The 24,655-nt window shown below is 38.7% G+C and overlaps 1 protein-coding gene across 2 annotated transcripts in view; it reads right to left on the bottom strand.

Moving 5' to 3' along the window:
* Positions 1 to 535: 535 nt before the first annotated feature.
* Positions 536 to 24,655, bottom strand: part of PHF3 (PHD finger protein 3) — a 73,727-nt gene continuing 49,607 nt past the window's right edge. For both annotated transcript variants that reach the window (XM_021711717.1, XM_008056787.1), the window contains 11 exons: positions 21,595 to 21,775; positions 18,663 to 18,810; positions 18,424 to 18,580; positions 16,687 to 16,803; positions 13,823 to 13,954; positions 13,104 to 13,239; positions 9,002 to 9,197; positions 8,335 to 8,482; positions 6,030 to 6,119; positions 3,604 to 3,799; positions 536 to 3,386 (listed from right to left, as the gene is read on the bottom strand). In XM_021711717.1, coding sequence (XP_021567392.1) covers positions 1,267 to 3,386; positions 3,604 to 3,799; positions 6,030 to 6,119; positions 8,335 to 8,482; positions 9,002 to 9,197; positions 13,104 to 13,239; positions 13,823 to 13,954; positions 16,687 to 16,803; positions 18,424 to 18,580; positions 18,663 to 18,810; positions 21,595 to 21,775 — 3,621 coding nt within the window. In that variant the 3' untranslated portion in view covers positions 536 to 1,266. The remainder of the gene's footprint in view (positions 3,387 to 3,603; positions 3,800 to 6,029; positions 6,120 to 8,334; positions 8,483 to 9,001; positions 9,198 to 13,103; positions 13,240 to 13,822; positions 13,955 to 16,686; positions 16,804 to 18,423; positions 18,581 to 18,662; positions 18,811 to 21,594; positions 21,776 to 24,655) is intronic.

Below are 24,655 nucleotides of genomic sequence, written 5' to 3'. Positions count from 1 at the left end.
TATCACATCAGTTGGTAGCTACTGTTTTAAATTACAGCCACCAATACAGTATGCACTTTAGGGTGTAAATAAGTTTAAGTTTGATTTAACAATAGCCTCCCTTTGTATGCTTTCTTTTCAAATAAAACTGGTATGAAGCGATACAGTTCCCCTACAAACTAGGTTAAATCACAAAATTTAGAAAAAGATTCGAAAATGTTTCTCTTAAATAAAAGTTCTGTGGTCTTACAGTAATTACTGAGTCAGTATATCCAATAGTGATGGTGTACAAGTTTTCAGAAACGTAACAATAGAGTCAGCTATAGTTGCACCGTGTTTCACTGGTAGTTCTAAATTCTAGCCTCTTCAGAATTTCACAATTCATCTCAGCCTTTAATCTTAGATTTTAAGAAACTGTTTTCCCCCCTCATCTAATGCCTGACATGGACAGCTACGTCTGTATGTTTCTGGCTAAGAGAAAAGCAATGTCTGAAGGTAATTAAAGCTTTATAAAAGAAATTATTTTACTACTGAATTTCAAATCACACACACAAAATAGGTGAGAAATTCTTTTATCATATTTAGAATCAAAATATCCCTTAAAATATTTACATTTTACAGTAAAAAGGATAGCAAAACACAAGATCATGTACAAGCTTAAGTATTCAAGTTTCTGAAGAGCCAAAAATGAAATGAAAATAATGGTCTACCACAAAGCTGTCGTATATGGTAATAAATGACTTCAATGAGTGCAGATTAAAGCAGTAAATGTACCCCTTGGGACTCTGATTCTTGGTCAAAAACTGTTCAAGAAATGATTAGCACAATCTGATTATGACGTTGTTTGGATTTTTGTTGCTCCTCTACAATTTCTTTAAAAACAGTGCAATTTAAAATAAACTTACAGAGCACACATTACTCTCAAATTAGTCATTATATAAAGGACATTCACTAGAGGCAGTAAATATATTCCATAGTTAATCATATTTGCCAATTAAAGAATAAAACTAAAATTTCTAAGCCTTTATTGCATATTAATAAAACAAGTATTTGAATATACAGCAATGTAAAACTTTTAAAAATATGAAATTCCTATTACTAGGGACAGTTGGTATGAAGGGGCGATGAGCACTGGGGCAGAGCACTCTGCACCAACACACGGGGCTTACTGTTCTGCAAATGACCAAGAGTAAAAATGTAGAAGATGGCACGATCCTAGCAGGCAATCTTAGAAAGTCTTTAGGATACTAAAGCTATGTCAGTGTCATCGTGAGGCAGCCTGCAGATTTACCTCTTGCTTTTGGTTCTGTCAGTGTGGTCCCTATCCTTGTGGTACCTGTCCCTGTCCTTCTCTCCTTCTCTGTGTTTGCTCTTCTCCCGTTCTTTGTCCTTTTCATAGTCTTCGCTCTTAGGTTTGTCTGGCTTCTTGTCTACATTCCTGCCATCTCTGCTTGCTTTTCCATCTGTTCCTCGATCACCATGTGACAACCGTGCCCTGTCTTTATCTTTGTGCCCCTCCTCCCTGCTTTTTCTGTCTCTGTCCTTGTCTTGGCTTCTGTCTCTGCGTCTATGCCTTTCCGATTCTTGTTCCCATTCCTTTTCGTGCCGTTCTCTTTTCAGGTGGTGTGAATCACTATAAAACCTCTGGCGGTCCCCTTTGCCCCTGTTAAACGGCCTATCCAGTTGCTGCTGGTCTTGCCTCCCCCAAGGGTCACTATGGCGCCTTTCTGGTCTCCGAACGTCTTTAACCTGGTAAAAATTCTGTGGGCCTATGTACCGGGACACTTGTGACAGAGGACCCATCATGCGCTGCGGCTGGCCTGGGAGATGAACCACAGGTGGCCAAGGAACCATGGGGTTTTGAGCAAAGCCAAAGCCTGGAGGGGGGAGTAATGGAGGTGGCAAATGTGGTGGAAATCCAAACATGCTTTGTGGGGGGAAGTTAGGAGGCCCTGGAAACGGGAATCCAGGAGAGCTCGACTTGAGGTGCTGAAGGCTGGGCTGCTGTGGCCGCATAGGCGAGAAGTTCGCACTTGCTCTGGGGCTGGTGCTTCTGGAAGTGAAGTTGATGCTTTTAGAAGGAAACTCTGACTGGCATGTGTTTCCAGCTTCAAAATGAGGTGTTGTTGCTGCAGGTCCTCTTCGGAATGGGTGCACAGTTTCAATATTTTGCATTAAAACATCATCCTGTAAGGGCTTTGCTTGTTCTGTCTGAGACGCATGCATGTTTTCTCCAGATGGTGAGTTCTGTGCAGCTTTGGAATTCTCATTCTGCTGGACGCACGAGTTTTTCTCTCCAGAAGGCAACTTCTCCTCTGCACCGGCTTGCTCTGTCAAGTGCTCCTTGCTGTATGTGGTGCCAGGCGGCGTGGGTTTCTCTCCATTCCGGCAGCCGTCTCCATCTCTGCTTTCTGCGGTGGAAGCCTGCTGACTGCGTCCTGCTGCCTGCCTGGGGTCCCTCTTGAGGTTGATGAACTGTGGAGACCTCGTCGTATTGGCAGCAGGGTTTTCACTGCAGCCCACACTACCATCTGTGCTTCCTTTTCCTACATTAGATTTGCAGGGAGAACTAGTACTTGAAGTCTGACTATCTTGCAAGCTGCTCTCTGCATCTTGCAGCAACTGTCTTTTCAATGCTTTCTCTTTACTCTCCACAGCTTCCTCTTGTTTTGACTGAATTGATAAGTTTGTCAAGAATGCTTCTGTAGAAACATCTGGTGGTTTACCTCTGAGACTAAGACTTGTCAAAGGCCCTGGGGAGATGGAAGAGGACCCGGCCACTGACACATCTTCTCCTATTACTCCTGAACTGCCTGTAGATTCCAAGAGATGATCTACTTTAACTCTTACCTCCTTGACTTCACTGTCAGCAATTTCTACTTTCTCTGCTTTTGAGCTGGTTTGCTCATTTAAAAATGGAATTTCTTTAAGGGTGTTTTGTTCAGTCACTGACTGAGCCTGGTCATACACTTGCCCAGTGGTACCCAGAAGGCTCTGAAGTATGTCATCCACAGGAAGAGGCTTATTTGCTAATTCCATAGTAGAAGGTTGGTTTTCCCAGCCAATCAACACGCCAGGAAGAAATCGTAAAGGCTTTGGCGGCTCCTGCTTGGTGACTTCCATCAAAGGTTCAATTGCTGTTGGAAGGTCTTCCTGAAGGGTTGGCTGAGGCTTGTTTCTCTGCTTGTGTAATACGGTTGTAAAAGAGTTAAAGAAGTCATTTTCTTCCTCTGGGGTTTCCTCAGCAGAAGCATCTATTTTGCTTTTTTTATCAGGTGGCGGTGGTATGGGCACGCCATCAGGAGCCTCAGCTACATGGCTGGTTCCAGCACTAGCACTATGCAGCCGCTTCAGCTTCTGACGAATAATTAAACCCAACAGCAGATTAGGTCTATGCAGTTCAAGTCCTGTACAAAACCAAAAACAACAAGGAGTAGTCACTTTCAGTCCTTACGAAAAATGGGAAAGTGTTGCACGTAGCTTACTGCAGGCTGTTAAACAGTGGCAGCCGAGAAGCCATTTCAAGAGGGCAGGGTACCAAGAAGAAAGTAGAGTGGGGCTTTTCCCTCCTGCCCACCTCCCACGTTATTTCCACCTCACCCTACTATCAAAACGTGTACCTACCAGGTCCGTCAAAAGGCACCAGAGGGTGTGGAATCTTATCTGTGGCACCCAGAGGAATGAGGTACATGTCTTTCACCTGCTTCATGTTGTTAGCTGCTACTCCATAGCGCTTTCTGCTACTGAAGTAGGCAAACAGCAAAGTATACGAAATCTGATCTTCCTCAGTCACTGGAGTGAAGCGAACCACACAAATTTCCTATTCAAGAAAACAACAACTGGTTGCTTCAAACAGTAACCTGAAGAACAGTTTGGTTTTAAATACTATTTCTCAATTATTAATAATCTATTGAATTTTATAATGATGGCTACCAAGTAACATGATTTACCAACTTAAATACAGATGAGAATGCTGAAAGGAAATAACTCTTAAGTTCCCTGAGGGATGTGTTTTATCTGATAGCTTTTCATAAGAAATGGAGTTCTGAGGTGATTAATTAACTTCTTCAAGGTAATACAACTTGTCAGTGACAGAGATGATACTGAAATCCAAGTCTGTTGGCAGCTACACTCTTTTCTGGTTTCCAATGCTACCCCCTCCACAGAGGGCTGCCTCTGTTTCTGGCCTATTTCAAGTGCTCAACACCACCCTATCACAAATCCACTGATCATCCCGTATACAGAAACTGAACTTAGGAATAAAGAGGACTGGATGAAGAGAGCTGAAATACACAGACCATAAATTTTGCAAAGTAATTTGGTTCATTCAGGAAATGTCTTGTCTGCCTCTGGGTTCTTGACTTTGTTTCAGATAGAAAAGAAAGTCTTGTTATTAATTTCATAGTGTTAGGACATGGACATTTTCCAGGAAGGTGGATAGTCACAAGAAAGCAAAATCTGTAACAAACTTGGAACTGACACGAGCTCCCAAAGAAAACATGTGAATGAGCTGAACTACGACTCCTCTTATGTCTGTCATCCTAGTTGCCCTCTTTTAGATTAAAAACCACCATATATATAATATATACACACACACAAAAATATATATATATTACTAACTACTATTACAGTGTTAAAATCAGTTCAAGTTAGAAGCTTACTATAAAGTGCTGGGCAGCAATATATGGATGAATTCAAAAGTGAACCTCAAAATGCCCAAGAATAGTATTTCCCATTTTCTTGTTTGTTTGTTTTTTTGAGTTCGGGTCTCTCTGTGTCACCCAGGCTGGAGTGTAGTGGCACGATCATGGCTCACTGCAACCTTGACCTATAAGGCTCAGGCAATTCTTCTGTGTACATAGCTAATTTTTTTATTTTTTGTAGAGACGAGGTCTTGCTGTGTTGCCCAGGATGGTCTTGAACTCCTGGACTCAAGTGATCCTCTCGTCTTAGCCTTCCAAAGTGCTGGGATTACAGGCATGACCCACTATGCCCAGCTCCCATTTTCATTACCATGAGAGAGTGACAGCAGATAAATGCAGTAACTTTTTATAGTGCTTCAAAGTTTATTTGTATTCTAACACTGTATGAATTTAAATTCTAAAATCTATATTGGAACAAAATATTATTTTGAGCTTAAGATCATCTACTTTGAATCAAAGAAACCAAAGAAAAATTAGAACTTCTGGAAAAAGAGGCAAAAAGGTAACATTTACTTATTCAAGATTTAGTTATTGAATGTCTATAATATGCCAGGTACTGACAGATCCCTTGGAAGGAAAAAAAATTTCTTCTGGAGATTAAGTTTTCCTCTGTGGTATTAAAAAATGGTAAAAATATATAAAGAAAAAGGTGACAGAGAAATATTATTGTAATGGAGGCTACTAATTATTTCCCCATACCTCTTCTTCTCCTTCCTCCCTATTACTAATAAAAGCTATTAACTTTTAGCTGGGCACATGGCCAATGAAAGCTGATGACTGCAATTTCTAGCTAGCACTTGCTTTTAAAACAACTAGACATTCATTTCTCATTTATTCCCACTTGATGTTGATGAGTCAACTTTGATCATCTTTGACTGATGAGGGCAACATTGTTGGAAACAGCAAAATAACAAGAGGGAGCCTTGTCTCTAAATTAGTCTATAGACCCAGAGCCACAAAAAATAACTTCTGTATTCTTTGAGCCACTGTATTTTAGAGTCCCTTTCTTGCAACAAGTTAGCTGTGCCCTAACTCAAACAGATGTCTGTAACAGAAGAAAGGCAAGACTCCAGGATGAATCTCAATGCTTACTCTAAAACATTTCTTTCAAAACACTGATAGAAGCTACAAGGAAAGCATTCCAAAGAGGGGGGAAGAAAGGAATGCTGGACTATTTTAAGCCTTAGCAAATGGACTTAGTTCAGTTTTATGAGGTATATTACGTAGATTTAGAATATGTACTGACTGCTCCCTTCCCCAGAAGGCCTCACATTCTTGCGTAAGAACTGAGTGGTTTACGTCCCAAACATTTCCCCATGCTAGTATAGTAAAACAAGTTTTCCTCACCTTGGTTCCAGATGCTTTTATTTTTTCCACATAATCCCAAACTGTCTGAGGTGATATCCTGCCACCTACTTGAATACTATCTGGTAGATCCTGTGGCAAAAAATTAAAATGATCAATATGTACAGAGTATCTTTATTACAGTATTCATAATTCATACAAATTTAGCTCTAAGACTAATTTTAAGTAGTTATAAAAACAAGTAAATAAAAAGATTGTTTTAAAAACTGCATCAGAAAACAAAATATCATACAGAGACAGCGGTTACGCTTTACCTGAAATGCCAAATGCAAATAACTGAAGCCCAAGATACAGTGACTAAGAAGGAGTCTGAGTTCATGCCTGGTCTCAGGAAAAAGACAGGCAGAAAGGGAGGCAGAGTCAGCCCACCACACAGGCCAAGAAGAACACAACACGCTTCAGAGGAGTAGGAGGGATTGTTCCAACCAGCCACCCCTTTTTGGAGGTAGTAGGCAGGAGCATTTGTTCATCACTGGATTTCAGAAGTTACCAAACTGAATTTAATGATACAGTATATATTTGCACAAAGGAGATATAACCTTGTAATAATGCAATGTATATTTTTAAAAAAAGATACAATCTTTCTGAAAACAAATGACTATATATAAAATCAATTAAGAACATTTCAGCTTTGGGAGACTGAAGTGAGAGGATCATTTGAACTCACGAGTTCGTGATCAGCCTGGGCAACACAGTGAAACCTCATCTTTTAAAAAATTAAAAAACAATAAAAAAATTAGCCAGGCATGGTTGCACACTTCTATAGTTCTAGCTACTCAGGATCCTGAAGAGGCAGGATCACTTGAGGCCTGGAGTTCAAGGCCATAGTCATGACTGCACCAATGCACTCCAAGCTGGGCAAGAGAACAAGACCCTATTTAAAAAAACAATAGTAATGACAATTTAAAACAAAACTTTATTCAGAATATTCCTATTTTTTCCATGAAGACTGAGAAAAATCATAAAAAACATAATGAATTCATACTAAGTTCAATTTAGTTAATTTAAATTACTAATTACTTTAAATATTAAAATCCTAAGTGGAGGGCAGAGTTGGAATTCTGAAAAACCACCACAATGAAACTCTGGCTCAGAAAGGAAAATAATAATTTTATTTAAAATCAAAAGGATTTCATAATTAAAGACTCAACTCTCCATCTAAAAGAAGAATTATCTTCAGCATGGACTGATCAAAGACAATTTCTAAACAGATTTGTTCAAAAAGAATATCACAGAGCCACTTAATTTTTCCCTTATAAAATTCAGATTTTTTAAATATTAGGCTGGGTGCAGTGGCTCATGTTTGTAATCCCAGCACTTTAGGAGGTGGAGGCAAGAGGACTGCCTGATCCCAGAGGTGTAAGACTAGCCTCGGCAACTTGGTAAGACTTCATCTTTATAATAAAACAAGAATTAGCCGAGCGCGGTAGTGCCCAGAAATCTGAGGCAGTGGGATTATCTGAGCCCCAGCAGGTCGTGGCTATGGTAGCTGTGAGCACGCCACTGCACCTCAGCCTGGGTAACAGACAGAGTAAGACTCACAACAACAAAAAAATTACACACACACACACAATTTATTAAGCAAAGTATATATAATATTAATAATTAGGTTGCCTGTTAATCAAAAACATAACTGCTAAACAAACTGGTCAACATTAGATGAGCAAGAATATACTGAATTAAACCAATTTCAGCCAAATCCAAAGGAAAGTGAAGTCTGTGTTAGCTGTAACGAGAACAGGCATATGATTTGGACTTTCTGAAGTACCAAAATATCCTTTGTCTTTACAGTCAGCAGATTGAGAATGAGTGAGAGGCTAATGTTAGATATGAACAAAACAGCAAAGGATGATCAACAAGTGTACATGTGTGTAGGATTATTTTCCTTCTATGCACACACAAATACATTTCCTTCCAAATAGCTCAGAAAGTGTCATTTCTCATTAATCATGACGTTATAATGCTGCTTCTGCTTATTTTCCACCCTTAACAGTGTCCTCCTATTCCCACAGGTATAAAACCCACCAGAGGCATCACCTGCAGCATCCAAGGCCACTGGTCTCGCTATTCAACCAGCTGTGAAGCTTCAACTCCTGCCTTCACAGAAATAGATAGGTAAGGCTCTAAAATCTAAAGACCCATCTGTGAATTCACGTTTTATTAACCAAACTGCTCAAGATAACTGTTACTTACTATTTTCATGGTTAACTGTATATGATTTCTCTGCCTACTGCCTTCAGAAACACACTACCAACCCAGGCCCAGAGGGCAGGAGAGTTCACAGTACCTCTGTCAAGTACTCAGGGGAGCCAGACACTGGGTAGGCTTTGGTGACAAATTTTGCAACAGAAGGCATGTTGATGAAACCTTTCCAGATGAAGTTCAAGCGCGCCAGGAAGGTGGGTTCCACCTCAACGGCTCCAGGCATCTCGGGACTAGAAGACGACATTGACATGGAAGATGTGCTCGTGAGCAATCCATTTCCTACTCAGTCATCAGTTACTGCTAGGGAATTCACCGTGTCAAGAAGGCCAAGGCATGTGAGGCCACAGGTAAACGGTTTATGCTTTCACTTTATAAAATGTCATTCACAGTTACATAGTAAAGTGCTACAAAGCCCTCCCTCCTCTGCTGGTGTAGGGAGACTAAGGTCCGCAGAAGTGCAAGCAATTTTCATTTAATAATCTATCCTCTGCCTTTTGGGACCAGCATAATAAGAGAGAGTTAAAGTTGTTTCCCCGCACACTCAAATCTCTCACTCTAACCACTCCAATAAATTAACTTTCAATGTCTTGTTCTTTTATCTCAATTAGATTAGGATAAAGGAAGGTAGTTTTTTTTTTTTAAAAGAAAGGCTCTTAAGAAATACATCACTTTTCTGATTTTGAAGACTTCCAAATATAGTCTGGTAAAGATCTATAATGATTACTAGAGAAATTAGAGAAAAAAATTACCGGGGGGTCGGAGAAAATGTGGAATTTGGAGACTCTTGTTTCTCCTCTTCAAAGAACTCAGAAGTCAAAATACTTGAGGTGGAAGACAAAGCATCCGCTATACTTTCCGCTTCGTTGTCCGAATGTTTACGGGCTACTCCAACAACAACTTTCACTTTTTTTGGAGAAAGATCATCTACTGGTGGTGCCATTCGACCTAAACTCAGAAGACACAAAAGTAAACCAACTGTTGTTAACTGCAATTTTTATAACCTGACTTATTTTCACTTTCTAAGGTTTTTATACTATTTCCATGATTCGATTATTGAATAACCATGTTTTCTGGGGTAATGTCTAACTATCACCATTCTCATAATGAGCTCTATTCCAACAATATTTAAGAATTAACAAGAGCCGGGCTCGGTGGCTCAGCCTGTAATCCCGCACCTTTGGGAGGCTGAGGTGAGTGGATTGCCTGAGCCCACAGGTTCGAGAACCGTCTGGGCAACCTGGCGAGACCTCATCTCTACAATAAATCAAAAATTAGCCGGGCATGGTAGCGCGCACTTGTAGTTCCAGCTGCTTGGAAGGCTGAGGCAAAAGGACTGTCGGAGCCCAGCAGGTTGAGGCTGCAGTGGCCGGGAGAGGCCACTGCACTCCAGTCTGGGTGACAGAGTGAGACTCCAACTCAAAAAAAAAAAAAGAATTAACAGGGAAGCCAGGCTCGGTGGCTCATCCTATAATCCCACGCCTTTGGGAGGCTGAGGTGAGCGGACTGCCTGAGACCACAGTTTGTGACCCGCCTGGGCAGCGAGACCTCATCTCTACAATAAATCAAAAAAATCAGCCAGGTGTGGTAGCGCACGCCTGTAGTTCCAGTTACTTGGAAGGCTGAGGCGGAATGATTGCCGGAGCCCAGCAGGTCGAGGCTGCGGTGGCCGGGAGCGGCCACTGCACTCCAGTCTGGGTGACAGAGTGAGACTCCAACTCAAAAAAAAAAAAAGAATTAACAGGGAATTTGCCAGTGTCCTCCCTATTGCCAGCCCTCTTCTATGTGCAGGGACCTGAGCTCATCTAAAATGCTACTCACAGCATACTGCATAGAGTCCTACCTATAATATACTCACTTGCCCTTTAAAATCATTTTATAAATATCATCTCCCAAATGTAAAATATCCCATGAGTAAATATGGGCTAGATAATATAATAACTCTCTTAGTAATGTGAAAAATTAGGAAAAGAGGATGTTAAACAACTCAGACAAGCTAAAATGAAAACGTTGTAACTAGAACCTAAAATAGATTTCTTGTTTCTCTGACAAATTTTTTTTCTACATCAAATTCCAACAGTATTGAGAAGTAACTTGAAGAAATGAGTAAAACAATTCTGTATGCACCTTTGGGTCATATGGCAACAGTTCATGACTACACCTGCACAGTGCAGTGGTACTTTGTTACTAAAACATGAAAGACATTAATAAAGTTTAGAATTTGACATTGGTTTTAGACTCAATCAAACTTTTATAAAAAACAGTCACGTCTAACAGTATTTAACAAATTTGTATATTAGTGTATGTGCGTGTATATGCATATTTTGTTGTACATAAATAGCTGGGAACTAAAGTTTCATAAAATCATAGTTACCTCACTATGCAATTCATATGTTATCTTCTACTGTCTGTTTTTATTTTGAAATACTGGTCACTACTTATTAAACTGACTTCACTATCACTTGAGTCACAATCTGAAGTTGAAAAGCGATGGCTATAAAGACACTTCAAAGTGTGATTTCTGAGTTATCTCCAACCAAACCACAGGCCTCACTGCGCTCTTCCCGAATTCAAACTCATGTCATTTCCAGCATCTCAAGTGATCTCTCACTACTCTCTTCGCCAACACACATCTCACCCTTCGTGTCCCATCTTAAGTGGCAAGCCCCTAGCCATGCCATCATCCCCTGGCTAGGCTGGGTCTTCTTGCTAAACACACTTCTAACATCTGTACCTCTGTAACTTCAGTAATCACTTGCTTGCCTTTGCCACTTAACTATGCTTCTCTTCAAGCCTAGATAGCATCACCACCCTGTACCCAACAAAGTGCCTGACAAGAAGAGCTTCATATTTATTGAATGAATAACTAAAATAAGAATAGGAAAGAAAAAGGTAACTATCAAGCAAAAGACCCAGAATAACCAACCTAATACTGTGGGAGAAGAATAAAGTCAAAGAACTGACACTAACCAACTTTAAGACAAAGAGGTAGTACAATCAAGAAACTTTGGCATAAGCAAAAAAACAGACAAGTAAATTAATGAAAGAGAGAGCCCCAAAATAGACTGACATAAATATAGTTAACTGATCTCTGACAATAGATCAAAAACAGTCTTTTCAACAAAGCTTGCTGTAAAAACTAGACACCCACAGGCAAAAAAAAAAAAAAAAAAAAATCTAGCCACAATCTTTCATCCTTCACAAAAATTAACTCAAAATGGATCAGAGGCCTAAATGTAAAATGCAGATGATTAACATAGGACAGAACCTAGACCTAGGGTACAGCAACTTTTTAGCTACAATATCAAAGGCATAATCCATGAAAGAAAGAACTGATAAGCTAGACTCCATTAAAATTTAAAATGTCTGTTCTGCAAAAGACAATGTCAAGAGAGTAAGAATATAAGCCACAGAGTGGGAGAAAATGTTTTCCAAAGACTTATCTGATAAATGACTGCTATCCAAAATATAAGGATTCATAAGTTCAACAACAAGAAAACAAACAACCCAAGTAAAAAATGGGCTAAAGACCTGACAAAACACCTCATCGAAGATGTCATACAGATGGCAAATAAGCATGTGAAAAAATGTTCCACATATGTCATCAGGAAGATGCACAGCAAAACAGGACAGTCTTTTTGGTGAGAACCATCAACACCTATTTTAAAATAGCCAAAATCCAAAACACTGACACCACCAGTGCTGGCGAGGATGTGGAGCAACAGGTACTCTCATTCATTGCTGGTAGGAATACAAAATGGCACAGCCACTTTGGAAGGCAGTTTAGCAATTTCTTAAAAAATACACATTTATATCCACACAAAAACCTGCATACAGATTTTTATAGCAGTTTTATTCTAGTATGTCAGAACAAGATATCCCCTCCAGTAAGTGAATGGGTATATAAGCTGTACAGCCAGGCAATGGACTATATCACTCAAGGCTAAAAGAAAATACGCTATCAAGTCAGAAAAAGACTTAAACGAACCTAAAACATACATTCCTGAGTGAAAGAAGCCAATCTGAAAATGCCACATACTAGATGATCCCAACTACATGACATTCTGGAAAAGACAAAACTATAGAGACAGTAAAAAGACCAGTGGTTGCCACAAGGGCTGGCTTGCATGGGGGGGAGCAGGGTGGAATGAACAGACAGACACAGAGAATTTTAGGGCAGTGAAAATACTCTGTACAACACTCTAACATTTAATTCATGTCATTAAACATTTGTCCAAACCCACCGAATGTACAACACTAACGGAAACTATGGACTTCGGGTGACTATTTTCCAATGTAGGCTCAGTAGTTTGAACACCTGTCCTGCTCTGTGGGGGATGCTGATAACCGGGACACTGCCCACTGGAGGCGAGGGTGCATGGGGAATCTGTACCTTCCTCTCAATTTTGCGGTGAACTTAAAATTGCTCTAAAAAATAAGAAGTCATTTACAAAAAAGTAATTTCAGTTTCTGATTTGTTTCATGTTATATTTAATAAAACAGACATGCAATTTTACTTCTTCACTTTAATAAATGACAGTACCATCACAACTGCCCACAATTTCTGACATTCATTCTAATGGCTAAATTCTTGTCATCTGACCCTGGCCAGAGTTTTTAAGTTCAGACCATATATTTTACCATTAATTCTAGGTAGCAAACAATACTGCAGTATCAAACTATATCTCTATTCAGAAAATCAGTCACACAAAAATTTGCTACTGCTCGGACAGTAAGTAGGTACCTCACCACCAATACTGAGAAAACAAAACCTACTTAAATTACAAATACTTGTGTACAAGTATCCTCTTTTACAACGAATTGAACATTTTAGGAAGAGAAAATTTTAATTACCTATGCAAATTTTGCAGTTAAGATCAAAAAGATGTTGTCTGTGTTGACTAGTGGTATCTTTAGACATGGAGTCAACCTCTTCTTTTTGTTTTTCAGATCCTTCTGGCTTCTCCAATGACTTATTGGCAGTTGGATCCTAACATAAATGACAGTAAAAATTAGTTTTAGTGGATAAGATTTGGCTTTAACTGTAAAAATCAATTTATACTTCATTCTGATATTTTTCCAAAATGAAACTGTTCCCTTCATAGGTTGGTTTTTACTATTTCTTAAAAAAAATAAATAAATAACAACTAGCTATTAGGACTTAAAATAGAGCAAAAACTCAAATATTCCACATTCGTGAAGGCTTCTAACAAGACTTCAAATTATTTTCTCACTAACATTTGAAAATAAAAGCTGTATCTGCTATCAAATGATAGTCTGCCTAAAAAGCACCTACAGATTCTAAGTCTACTAAGAAATTCACTAAGTCAAAGCACCCTAGAAGAATCTACATTATGACAGGTGTTTAACAGCTACCTGTAAGGCAGACAGTCTGCACAGGAAGAGAAACATTACTCTAAATGCTCTCAAATAACTGTTAAACCAATGAAACAGACTACTTTGAAATAAATGCATGTTTAAGAGTCTTCTTTCTACTTTAAAAACATTAGACAAGCAAACCTTTTCGAAATCTTCATGTTGTGAGCTATAAAACATGACATATTCACCTTTACCTGAATCTCCATGGCCGCTTCCTGTTCCTTCATTGGGGCATCGCTCTCAATTTCTATTTCACCTTTGTGAGTTATTTTTGTGATCGGTCGCCTTTCCACTTCTCTCTGCTCCTTCTCAATCATTTCTATGGTCTAACAGGAAATATTTTAAAAGAAATATTACATTTAAAATATCTATTTCCAAATGTATACTTTAAATGATCAGAGCTTAATCAACATTTGTATTCCTAACCCTGAATTGTACCCCACATCTTTATAATAAAAAAATAATGATGATGATGAGAGCTTACCTAAAGATGAACGAATCATCACAGATGACTTTTAATCTTTAGAGAGTCTCTCATACAACAAAAACATACTGAGTGCTTACATATACCAAAAACTGCTTTAATCACTGTGATTATAAAAATCAGACCCTGTACCTCAGTCATGAGAAGTTTACATGTATATTACAACAGGAGGCAACTGAAGAGCAAAATAATTTGCAAAGTGATGAAATATGATGTTTATATTTGAAACCCATTTGCCAATTTAGTACTTTTTAGCAGCTGCCACAGGGAAATAAAAACTATCTTGCTCTTAAATTTCTAATTTGATGTTTTAATACCCACCCCCAAGAGCAGTCTATTCAAATAATCAAAATAACCTGGCGGTCCTCTATTACAGTTAAGTCCCCTACATGTAAACAAGTTCCATTCTGAGAATGTATTCGTAAATTTAATTTGTTTGCAAGTCCAACAAAGTTAGCCTAGGTACCCAGCTAACACGATCAGCTAGATAGTACTGAATTATAGTACTTTTTTCACACAATACATAAAATCATATATACAGTACTGTACAGCACAATGCACAAAAACACTACCACTTATAGAGGATTCACACACATGACAACGTACATGAGACATATAACAAACTTATGGGACTGGACATGCAAACACATGTTCGCATCTTTGAAAGTTTGCAACTCGAAAGTTCATATGTAAGGGAGTTACTACAGCTGTCTCCTGAGTCTGCTTTGTAGCACTGATAATTCACAGTTGAACAAGCTCAGCAACTAACATAAAATTAAGCTAGTGTAGCAGAAGTAGTATCCAGGTAGGTGAAAGGAGAGTGGGCAGAGGAGGTGAAGAGGGGTCTGCTCAAGCATCTTGCTTTTGTTAAGTGCAAATCACCCTTTAAAGAACAAAATTAAGTACGTGGCCTAATAAACTGGTCTCTGAGGCAAAGGATATTTACAGTCAAAGTTCAAAGTAGAAGAGAATCATTTGCAAATTTGGGATATGGAGAGAAAGAAGAGGAAGTGATATTCTTTTCAAAACAAAAGAGCAGAAATTGCATAGAGTAAAAATAAAGAAATGTGTGAATAAGCATGGTCTGTCAAATAAAGGTCTCTTGAGTTTCAAACTAGATCTAGCACAGATTGACATGGAGGTTTAGTGCCTAAGATGAAAGCATGAATATGGACAAAAGAGGTAAATCATGCAACAGTGATATGAAATATAAATAACCAGTATTTTCTTTAAAATGGGACTAATATTCAAAGGCCATTGTAATAAAAATACCAGATAACATAGCTATCTCATTGTCACAACAGCTCTTAGCAATATATTCACTTAATCTTTAAAAGGTACTTTGAGTTCACAATCTCCAACTGAAAACTCCTGGCATTTGTGACTTTCGGAATCTTTTAGTTTTAAAAATGCAGTATGGTGCCCTTACTACATATTACTAACACTCAAGTTAGGTCAGAGACAACATCACATAATTAAATACACAATACTTCTGTGAATGTGAACATTCATCCAGGGCAATTCAGGTCAAGTTTTACCAATAAATTAGTTATAGGGCTTAGTGCGGTGGCTCACGCCTGCAATCCCAGCACTTTGGGAAGAAGAGGCGAGAGGATTGCCTAAGCCCAGGGGTTTGAGACCAGCCTGAACAACTTGGTGAGACCTTGTTCACTATAATAAATCAAAAAATTGGCTGGGCTTGGTGGCTCAGCCTGTAATCCCAGCACTTTGAAAGACCAGGTGAGTGGATTACCTGAGCCTGCGGGTTTGAGACCAGCCCAGGCAACTTGGCGAGACCTCATCTCTACAATAAATCAAAAATTAACCAGGTGTGATAGTGTACAACTGTAGTTCTGACTACTTGGAAGGCTGAGGTGGAAGGATCACCAGTGCCTAGCAAGTCATGGGGTGGCCGTGAGTGTGCCACTGCACTCCAGCCTGGACGACAGAGTGAGACTCCAACTCAAATAAATAAATAAATAAATAAATTAGCTGGGTGTGGTGGCACGTGCCTGTAGTTCCAGCTACTTGGAAGGCTGAGGTAGAAGGATCACATGAGTCCAGCAGGTTGAGGCTGCAGTGGCCGTGAGCATGCGTGCCACTGCACTCCAGCCTGGGCAATAGAGTGAGACTCCAACTCAAGAAACAAAAAAAAATTAGTTATAGGGAAAAAAAACTTATTTTTCAGAGCTTTTGGCATTCGAAACTTTAAATAATAAGAAACTATAGACCTAAACAAATTTTTATTCTGACTGAATTCATCTGCCTTTACAAATTACCAACTCATAACATCTTCAAACTGTGCTTCTGAAAAGTACAGATGTGATTAATCCTTCTCATTTACAAAATATAGTAACAAAACAAAAGGTAATTCTATAACCTGATAATTGAAGTAAATTAAAAAAAACTGGAGAGATCAGGAAAAACAACAGAATTTAAGAACTGGAGGGTAGAGAAGCATATGACAGAGAGCCCATGTGACTATGCAATCTGTGTGAATCACCTCTGTTTAATTTTCCCTGTGAATGAAAAACAGGTTTTGATGGTCAAATGCATATTTACAGTTAATCTTACATGTCTGTTTTCTCTTCGTCTCCAAGCAGCTAACTCTTTAGAAGCTAGTTCTTCTGGACTCATTCTTATAAGATGATCAGGGGTTACTTCTCCTTTCAAGACTTTCTTAAATAATATCTGGAAGGATTTTAAAAATGAGAAGAAATGGAGAGTCAAACACTTTTTTAAAAAAGCAGTTGTATAGAAATGTGTAATAAAGATATCATTTTTGAAGCGTAATTTACAAATATTTATTAATTTATATATTACCTACTACAGAATAAATGACAGCTTTTTATTCTAGGAATTTAACTAAGGCAGCAAAACCAATGTCATCAAAAAATCAACACATATACAGAAGCATGTACTAGCCAGGTGCGGTGGCTCATGCCTGTAATCCCAGCACTTTGGGAGGCAGAGGTAAGAGGACTGCCTTAGTCCAAAGGTTCGAATAGCACGTACCACATACAAAATTGAACACCTATCCAAAAGTTGCATGAAATATACCGAGGGACACAATCTAACCATCATAACCAATCTATAGTACAGCAAGGCACAGCATAAAAGAGCTTTACTAGATGTAATGTCTTCACAGTTTTAAGATGTTACATATTTAAATCCTGATAGGCTTGGAGGAGACTCCAGAGCAAAGAACCAACTTCAAGAAAGAATCCCAGAGGAATTAAGTCTTTCTTTAGTAACTGAATAAAAGTTTTCAGGTTATATAATTCAAAAAGTGTATGACTCCCCAGACCATGCTGGTACAATGCAGATTTTTCTTAAGTAGCTGTCAGTATTTCAAGTAAACACCTCAAATCACAAGTAGCAAATAACCTCATACAAATTTCTATCAGTTATGCGAAAATCTTGTATGCAAAGAGGCTGCATCTAATTACATTCTGTTACCTAGACTCATGTGTAGCAAAAACTCCCGTCACATTAAAAAGATCAATCATGTTGTGAACTTTTAAAATGTTCACTGACAAAACTTTTGGTTAGTATACTAATCAAAAGTCCACTTTTGATGCTGACTGCTGACACTGAATATCTCTCTCTCTCACTCTCACAAATGTCTTTTAAATTTCCTCTAAGTCCCAAACAAGAAATCTCAAGGAAAGATTAAGTGTTCAATTAATGTTTATTCTACTACTAAATAATATTTAGAACTAAAATTATATTTAATTTAGTAAAAATGTTTTCACATATCTTTTATCTAAATGTAATTTACTTTCTTGAGAAGCTACTTGGAAGGCTGAGGTGGAAGGATCGCTGGAGTCCAGCAGGTCAAGGCTGTGGTGGCCGGGAGGGGCCATTGCACTCCAGTCTGGGCGACAGAGTGAGACTCCAACCCAAAAAAAAAAAAAAAAAAAAAGAAGTACAACTCTATTTTCAGATTTAAATAAAAAGTAATAAGAGTGTTGTGAATTTTAGCTTAACAGTTTTCAAAGAATACATACGAATGAATTTTTTAATAAACTAGATTATATAAGGAACAGTGAAGGAAAAAGTTCACATCAATCAGAATAAGGCAAATTTAGTATTTCAAGAGACTGAATGCATAACACTATACATTACTAAGCAGAATTCTTAATTCAGTTCAGTAGCAAAAAACTTTATTAACATTACATGTCCTCAATCAAGAAGAAATTCAATCTCACACCAGTAAATTACAGATCTATCATCTTATAATCTGAGATGCCTATGTATTCAAGAAAGTTGGAAGTATAATATTCAGAGACATGAACAAAACATACTTACGTTGTTTTTAGGATCTTTCAGATTAAACATCAAACTTCTATATTTGTTCTTATATTTAGCATCTGTGTCCCGAAAAAAAGAGAAAAGCTCTTTTTCAATTTTTGTGGCAACTTTTGCTGCCTTTTCCTCTGGTACCTTCAGGTTTGAGTCTGTAAGTCTTAAAATTAGAATAATTCAATTATTTTCCAAACACATGAAATATCCATGAGTCAATCTTCTATAATAATAACATGTGTTACCTTTTCATAAGAATGTCTTTGAGAGAGTGCCTGACACTCTGTCTGATCTGATCCGCCGATGGCTTGGAGGCAGAAGCTGTGGGTGGGTGCACACTGGGCACTCCTTTCTCAACCTTCTTCCTTTTCGTCTCTTGCTTCTCATGAGAACCTAATCCAAATAAGCATCAAAGCTCATTATAGTGTTTTTAAAACATTTTTCTTATTTAATGCATAATATGAGTTTATAAACAAAACTGAATGATTAAAAGTCACTATTTGGAAATAAAGATCAGAACCCACAGTTCAAAGTGAAATCTTTGACACTGAAACTCTAATTAAAATGAACAGTGACTAAAAAGAGGTCCTACCTTTTTCCTAATTTAGATAATGGTTTTTAGAGCTAGTTTCTTTGCATATATATACATTAATTAACTTTTAAAAAGCTACTTAGAAAATATGATCTGTATTTATTAGGTGAGCTGATCCTTTACTATCCTTACAAATATCACAGAACTGATGAGTCTTTTCTAATTTTAATCATGCTTGATATTACTAATTTGAATGTTAAGCTTTTCAAATGATTGTTCATTCTCTTGCTACTAATTCCCATGCAAAACCTCAAACATCTCACCACCCTGACCTATCATATTAGCTCATTTATTCTAGAATCTGCTCATTCCAACAACTCAAATCTACTACTTTTACTATCTTCATGTCTTCACTTTCCCACATTACCAACTTAGATAAAATAGTCCTACACTATTAGCACTCCCTTGCATACTTAACACCTTTATTCTCTCTCCTTTAAACAAGAGTGTTGGAAACCACAACACTGATAAAAGCCAACTTTTATCCTTTACCCAAACAGGCTACAACCAGCTAAAGATAACTGGAGAAAAATAAGCACTGGTGCCGACAGATCTCATTTTCAATTTATAACCACAAATGCTAAGTAGTAACTTAACCACCTTCTACCCTAATCCTACTAACTTTTCCTAATAAGTTACAAGACATTTCATACTTTCCTCTCTTCTCAAGCAAACGATACCTCCTTCCCTACCTTACTTGATTTATTCCCTTCATATTTCACTGAGAAAACAAAATGGCAGCTATTAAATTCTCCTGCCACCAAATCTAACCTACTTGCATCCGTTCTCCCTCTGACCACACACAATCTTCCTTCCTAACATAAGCAGAAGAGCTGTGCCTTTCCATGACAACCCCCCTACCCATCACCGTGGAGTGAGTCCCACTCCTTCTTGTCTTTTCACAGACTTCACATCTCCACTATCACTGCTTTCCCCTACATCATCAATGTCTTCCCTGCCCCTGGATCATTCCCATCACAGACGCTATAGCACCTATAAACATGCTATAGCATCTCCTTAAAAAAAACAAAACACCTTGTCCCCATATCCACCTGTAACTATACCATTTCTGTTCCCTTAAACAGCAAAGCTCCTTCAAAGAATTATGCAAACAATAATTCCGCACTTTTCCATTCTTCCACAAGCCAGAACAACTGGCTTTTGTCCTTACTGCTCCACCAACACTGTTCTAGTTAAGGTCTGTGATGACCTCAATTCTGCTGAGTCACATACAGATTTACCAATTTGTGTTTGTCTTAAGTGTCCAGACAGCATGTGACACAGTTATCCTTCCTTCTTCATTAAACTGCATCTGGTTTCCAGGCCACCACAGTCTCATCTTCCTGCTTCCTCATAAGCCACCCCTTACCTCCTGTGCTGGAGCCTCCCCTTTCCCAGTTCAACATGCTGGTGCTTCCGGCTCTTTACCATCAATTCTTTTCACCATCAACTCTCTTCACCATCAACTCTCTTCACCATCAACTCTCTGTATTGGTCCATGATTCTACACAGGTTGAGTATCCTTTATCTAAAATGTTTGGGACCAAAGTGATTTTGGACGCCCAACCTGTACTAACAACTATGTATTCTGTAAGCTCTAGACTTGTCAGCCAATGGTTATGCAAACATTTCCACCTGGATGTCTAATAGAAATCTTAAAGCTATAATGAGCAGAACATAATTTTTTACTTTGCCTCCCCAAATCTTTTTCTCTCTCAGTCTTTCTCGTATCAGTAAATGGCACCAACATTTTATTCAATCATCCTCTTTCCCCACTCTCTCTCCTTTACCAAGTTATGTCTAATCCATCAGCAAGATCGGTTCCAAGCTACCATTACTTCTGCTTCTTTTCTAGGATCCTGCCATAGACTCCTCACTTGTCTCTCTTTCTCTCTCTCTCTCACTGGTGTCTGTCTGTCTGTCTGTCTCTCCCTCTCTCTTCCTCCCTCCCTCTCCTGTCTTCCTTCATCTAAACTGCACAGAGCATCCACAGTGATCCATCATTCCCTTGTAAAAAGCCTCTGAAGGTTTCCCATAACATTCAGAATGGCCCCCAAGGTCTTGCTCTGAGCTTTTCTATCACTATCCCATCCCTCAATCATCCATCTTCCATTCACTCTCCTGTGGTTCTTGCCTCAAATGCCAAGCCTTCAAACTTACTGTGTCCCTTATCTCGTCCCTCCTCCAAAAAACCTTTGCATCCCTTCAAGTCCTACCTCAAAGTTACTTGATTCATTCCATCTAAAACAGAAGCTCCCACCATGTTCCACGACTGTGACTCTCTATCCCCTCACTCCAGTCTGTGTCATATGCTCTAAAGTAACATAGAATCTTCTTACTTGAAAACTCACTGTCTGCCTTCTGCCATGAGGATTTAAGTGCAGGAGAAGAGGGGCCTTAAGTTCACTAGTGTTTCCTCAGAATTTATTAATAGAGAAATAGTTTTTAATTACAAGGTCAGTCGTCTAAGCTGTTTGTAGTGCCATTTAAATGTTAAATTTTAAAAACGTAAATATACTAATTAATTATATATAAAATAAAATACAAATATATTTGTATGTAATAATTTCTATTAAACTCACTACCTTGTTTTGAAGCTTTTTCTCCCGTGCAGACAGTTACAGACTCTTTTGTTGCTTTTTCACTTTTTTCTTCTGAGGATCTTCGAGGCAAAACTGGTTGTCCCATCTTACGAAGAGGAGCTAGCTGCCATTTTTTAATTTCATTATCTCTACAGTCCGATGAATTTCTGCCTTCACCAGACTCCTGAAAAAATAGTATTTAACTCATTAGAATGAAAACTACTAAACAATCTTTAAGGCCAGGTGCAGTTGCTCATGCCTGTAATCCCAGCAGTTTGGGAAGCTGAGGTAGGACAATCGCTTGAGCTCAGGAGGTCGAGACCAGCTTAGACAACATAGTGAGACCCTGTCTTTACAAGAAAAAAATTAGAAAATTAGCTGGGCATGGTGGCAGGCACCTGTCGTCCCAGCTACTCGGAAGGATAAGATGGGAGGATTGCCTGAACTGAAGAGGTCAAAGCTGTGGTGAGCTATAAATGTGCAACCGGACTCCAGCCTGGAGGTCAGAAAGAGATCCTGACTTAAAAACAAAACAAAACAAAAATCTTTAAATACAAAATGGGCCTCAACAGTATGTGGGGGTAAAAAACTAAACCAAATTAACTTTACAACCTACTAAGATATCAAACATGTTCCATTCTTTAGCTCAGATGTTTAACTGTTTCTTAAAAGATGTGGGGAAAAAAGTGGCTCACACCTGTAATCACAGCACTTTGGGAGGGGGAAGCGAGAGGAATGCCTGAGCCCAAGGGTTTGAGACCAGCCTAGGCAACTTGGCAAGACCTCATCTCTACAATAAACCAAAAAACTTAGCTGGATGTGGTGGCACACACTTAGCTATTTGGAAAGCTGAGGTGGAAGCATCGCCTGAGCCCAGCAGGTCAAGGATGTGATGGCCGTGAGCATGCCACTGCACTCCAGCCTGGGCGACAGAGACTCTAAATTTTTTTAAAAAGGAAAAAAATAACTCTTAGGATAGGGGTAGTGGTTCACGCCTGTGACCCCAACACTATGGGAGGCAGAGGCAAGAGGAGTACCTGAGTCCAAGAGTTCAAGGCCAGCCTGGGCAACTTGGCGAGACTACAATAAATCAAAAAATGAGCCAAGTGTGGGGCACATGCCTGTAGTTCCAGCTACTTGGAAGGTTGAGGCCTGTACCCAGCAGGTCAAGGCTGCGGGTAGCCATGATCATGTGATCATGTGATCATGCAACTGCACTCCAGCCTGAGCAACAGAATGAGACACTGACGCAAAAACAAAAAAGCAAACTTCTGATTATAAAAACAAGATTCACTCTGCTATTCAAAATCCATTTTTTAAGCATCTACTTTGTACAGAATACAAATAGCCTATAAAAGAGAAACAAGGGACATGGAGGTCATATTCCCAATATCGCTATTAGAAAAGAAATTAGATATAAGGTAATACAAGTTTTCTCAGTTGACTGTAGATATGGAAAAGGGAAGATAAGATTGTGAAGAATAGCAGGAAACTGCCGGGGGGGGGTGTGTGGGAGGGGGACTGGCAGTAGTGGGAATCTGCCAGGGGAGGGGGGAAACACCTCATCAACAAGGGTACCTGCTTAATGAAAACATTTGTATACCTAACCCTGAATTGTACCCATCTTTAAAATAAAAAATTTAGGCCGGGCTCAGGGGTTAAGCCTGTAATCCTAGCACTTTGGAAGGCCGAGGAGAGTGGATTGCCTGATCCCGCAGGTTCAAGACCAGCCTGGGCAAATTGACGAGATCTCGTTTCTACAATAAATTTTTTTTTAAAAGCCAGGCGTGGTAGCACACATCTGTAGTTTTGGCTACTTGGAAGGCTGAGGCGAAAGAATCGCTGAAGCCCAGAAGGTTGATACTGGAATGGCCATGAGCGTGCGTGCCACTGCACTCCAGCCTGGACGAAGGAGTGAGACTCCAACTCAGAAAATAAAATAAAAATAAAAAATTTATATTAAAAAAATTGTGAAGAAATAATATCTTTTTCACTATATTTCTAAAACAAATGAAGCCACATTCACTTATAATAAATGTACCGATTAAGTGTGACTATTGGCAACGTTAACTCCCAGAAAATAGAGTAAACCACGGGTGCCTGCTACTCTGATCCTAACTATAATCCACGAAAAATTTCTAGTGAAACTGGAATTCTGAGGCCCTTGCAAGAAATTAATCACATCATACTTCAATGCTTAAAAGAGAGAGGAGCACTATGTACAGGCAGACATATAATCATAGGTTTTAAGATACAATATATACAAAAGAAAGATTTTCTCTAGACTGGGAATCCTCTGATTTTGCTATTTACTTGTCTATTTTCTACCTCCTCAACTAGAAATCCTTGAGACCGGGAACATACTTCGATGTTACATATCCAAGGCTGGCAGTACTATGCCTGGTACACAACAGAAACTCACTAAGTGGTTCAACATAAAAATCTAGGAATAAGAAGTGTTGTTTGAAAAACAGACTCCATAAACTAATGTTAGACAAGTCCAAATAAGAGTCAACAGTTTACATCAAAAAGAAGGAAGCAGTGATCACTTTGATGGTATGTGCATTTAGAAAGTCAGACTAACCTCAGTTCCTTTTCTGATATGGACTGGATAGAGGTGTTTCTCAAAACATTAAGTGTCAATGTTTTACAAGGTCTTTTTAATAAAGATGGAGACAACAGAGCTAAATGACAATAAAAGTATTATTTCTAAATGGCCAAGAAGTTGTACACAAGAGGAGAGAATTAAGTTAATAATAAATAGAAGTTTTCCAAAGACATGCTATAAACTGTTCTCAGTGGGGCTCTTGGACCCATATTTTAATTACCTTGATGCTGATCACATCGAGAAACAAAGTAATAGCAAATATTAAGACAGAATCTGATTTTCAGAAGGTCTTGGCAGACAAAAAAACGTTGGAAAACTACAACTTAATCCAGATTTGTCAAACTAGAACTTAATCCACATTTGTGACACAAGTAGAGCCTGAAAGAACTGATTAATTTATGAACAATGGGTAAGACTTTGGAGAAAACATGCTCATGCTCTTCCATCTAAACTACC

This window comes from Carlito syrichta, unplaced genomic scaffold, assembly GCF_000164805.1.
Source record: "Carlito syrichta isolate Samal-C Ts95f unplaced genomic scaffold, Tarsius_syrichta-2.0.1 Scaffold302526, whole genome shotgun sequence".
NCBI classification, from domain to species: domain Eukaryota; kingdom Metazoa; phylum Chordata; class Mammalia; order Primates; family Tarsiidae; genus Carlito; species Carlito syrichta.
The sequence above is the reverse complement of the archived record's forward strand: the minus strand, read 5'-3'. Positions and strand labels throughout refer to the sequence as shown.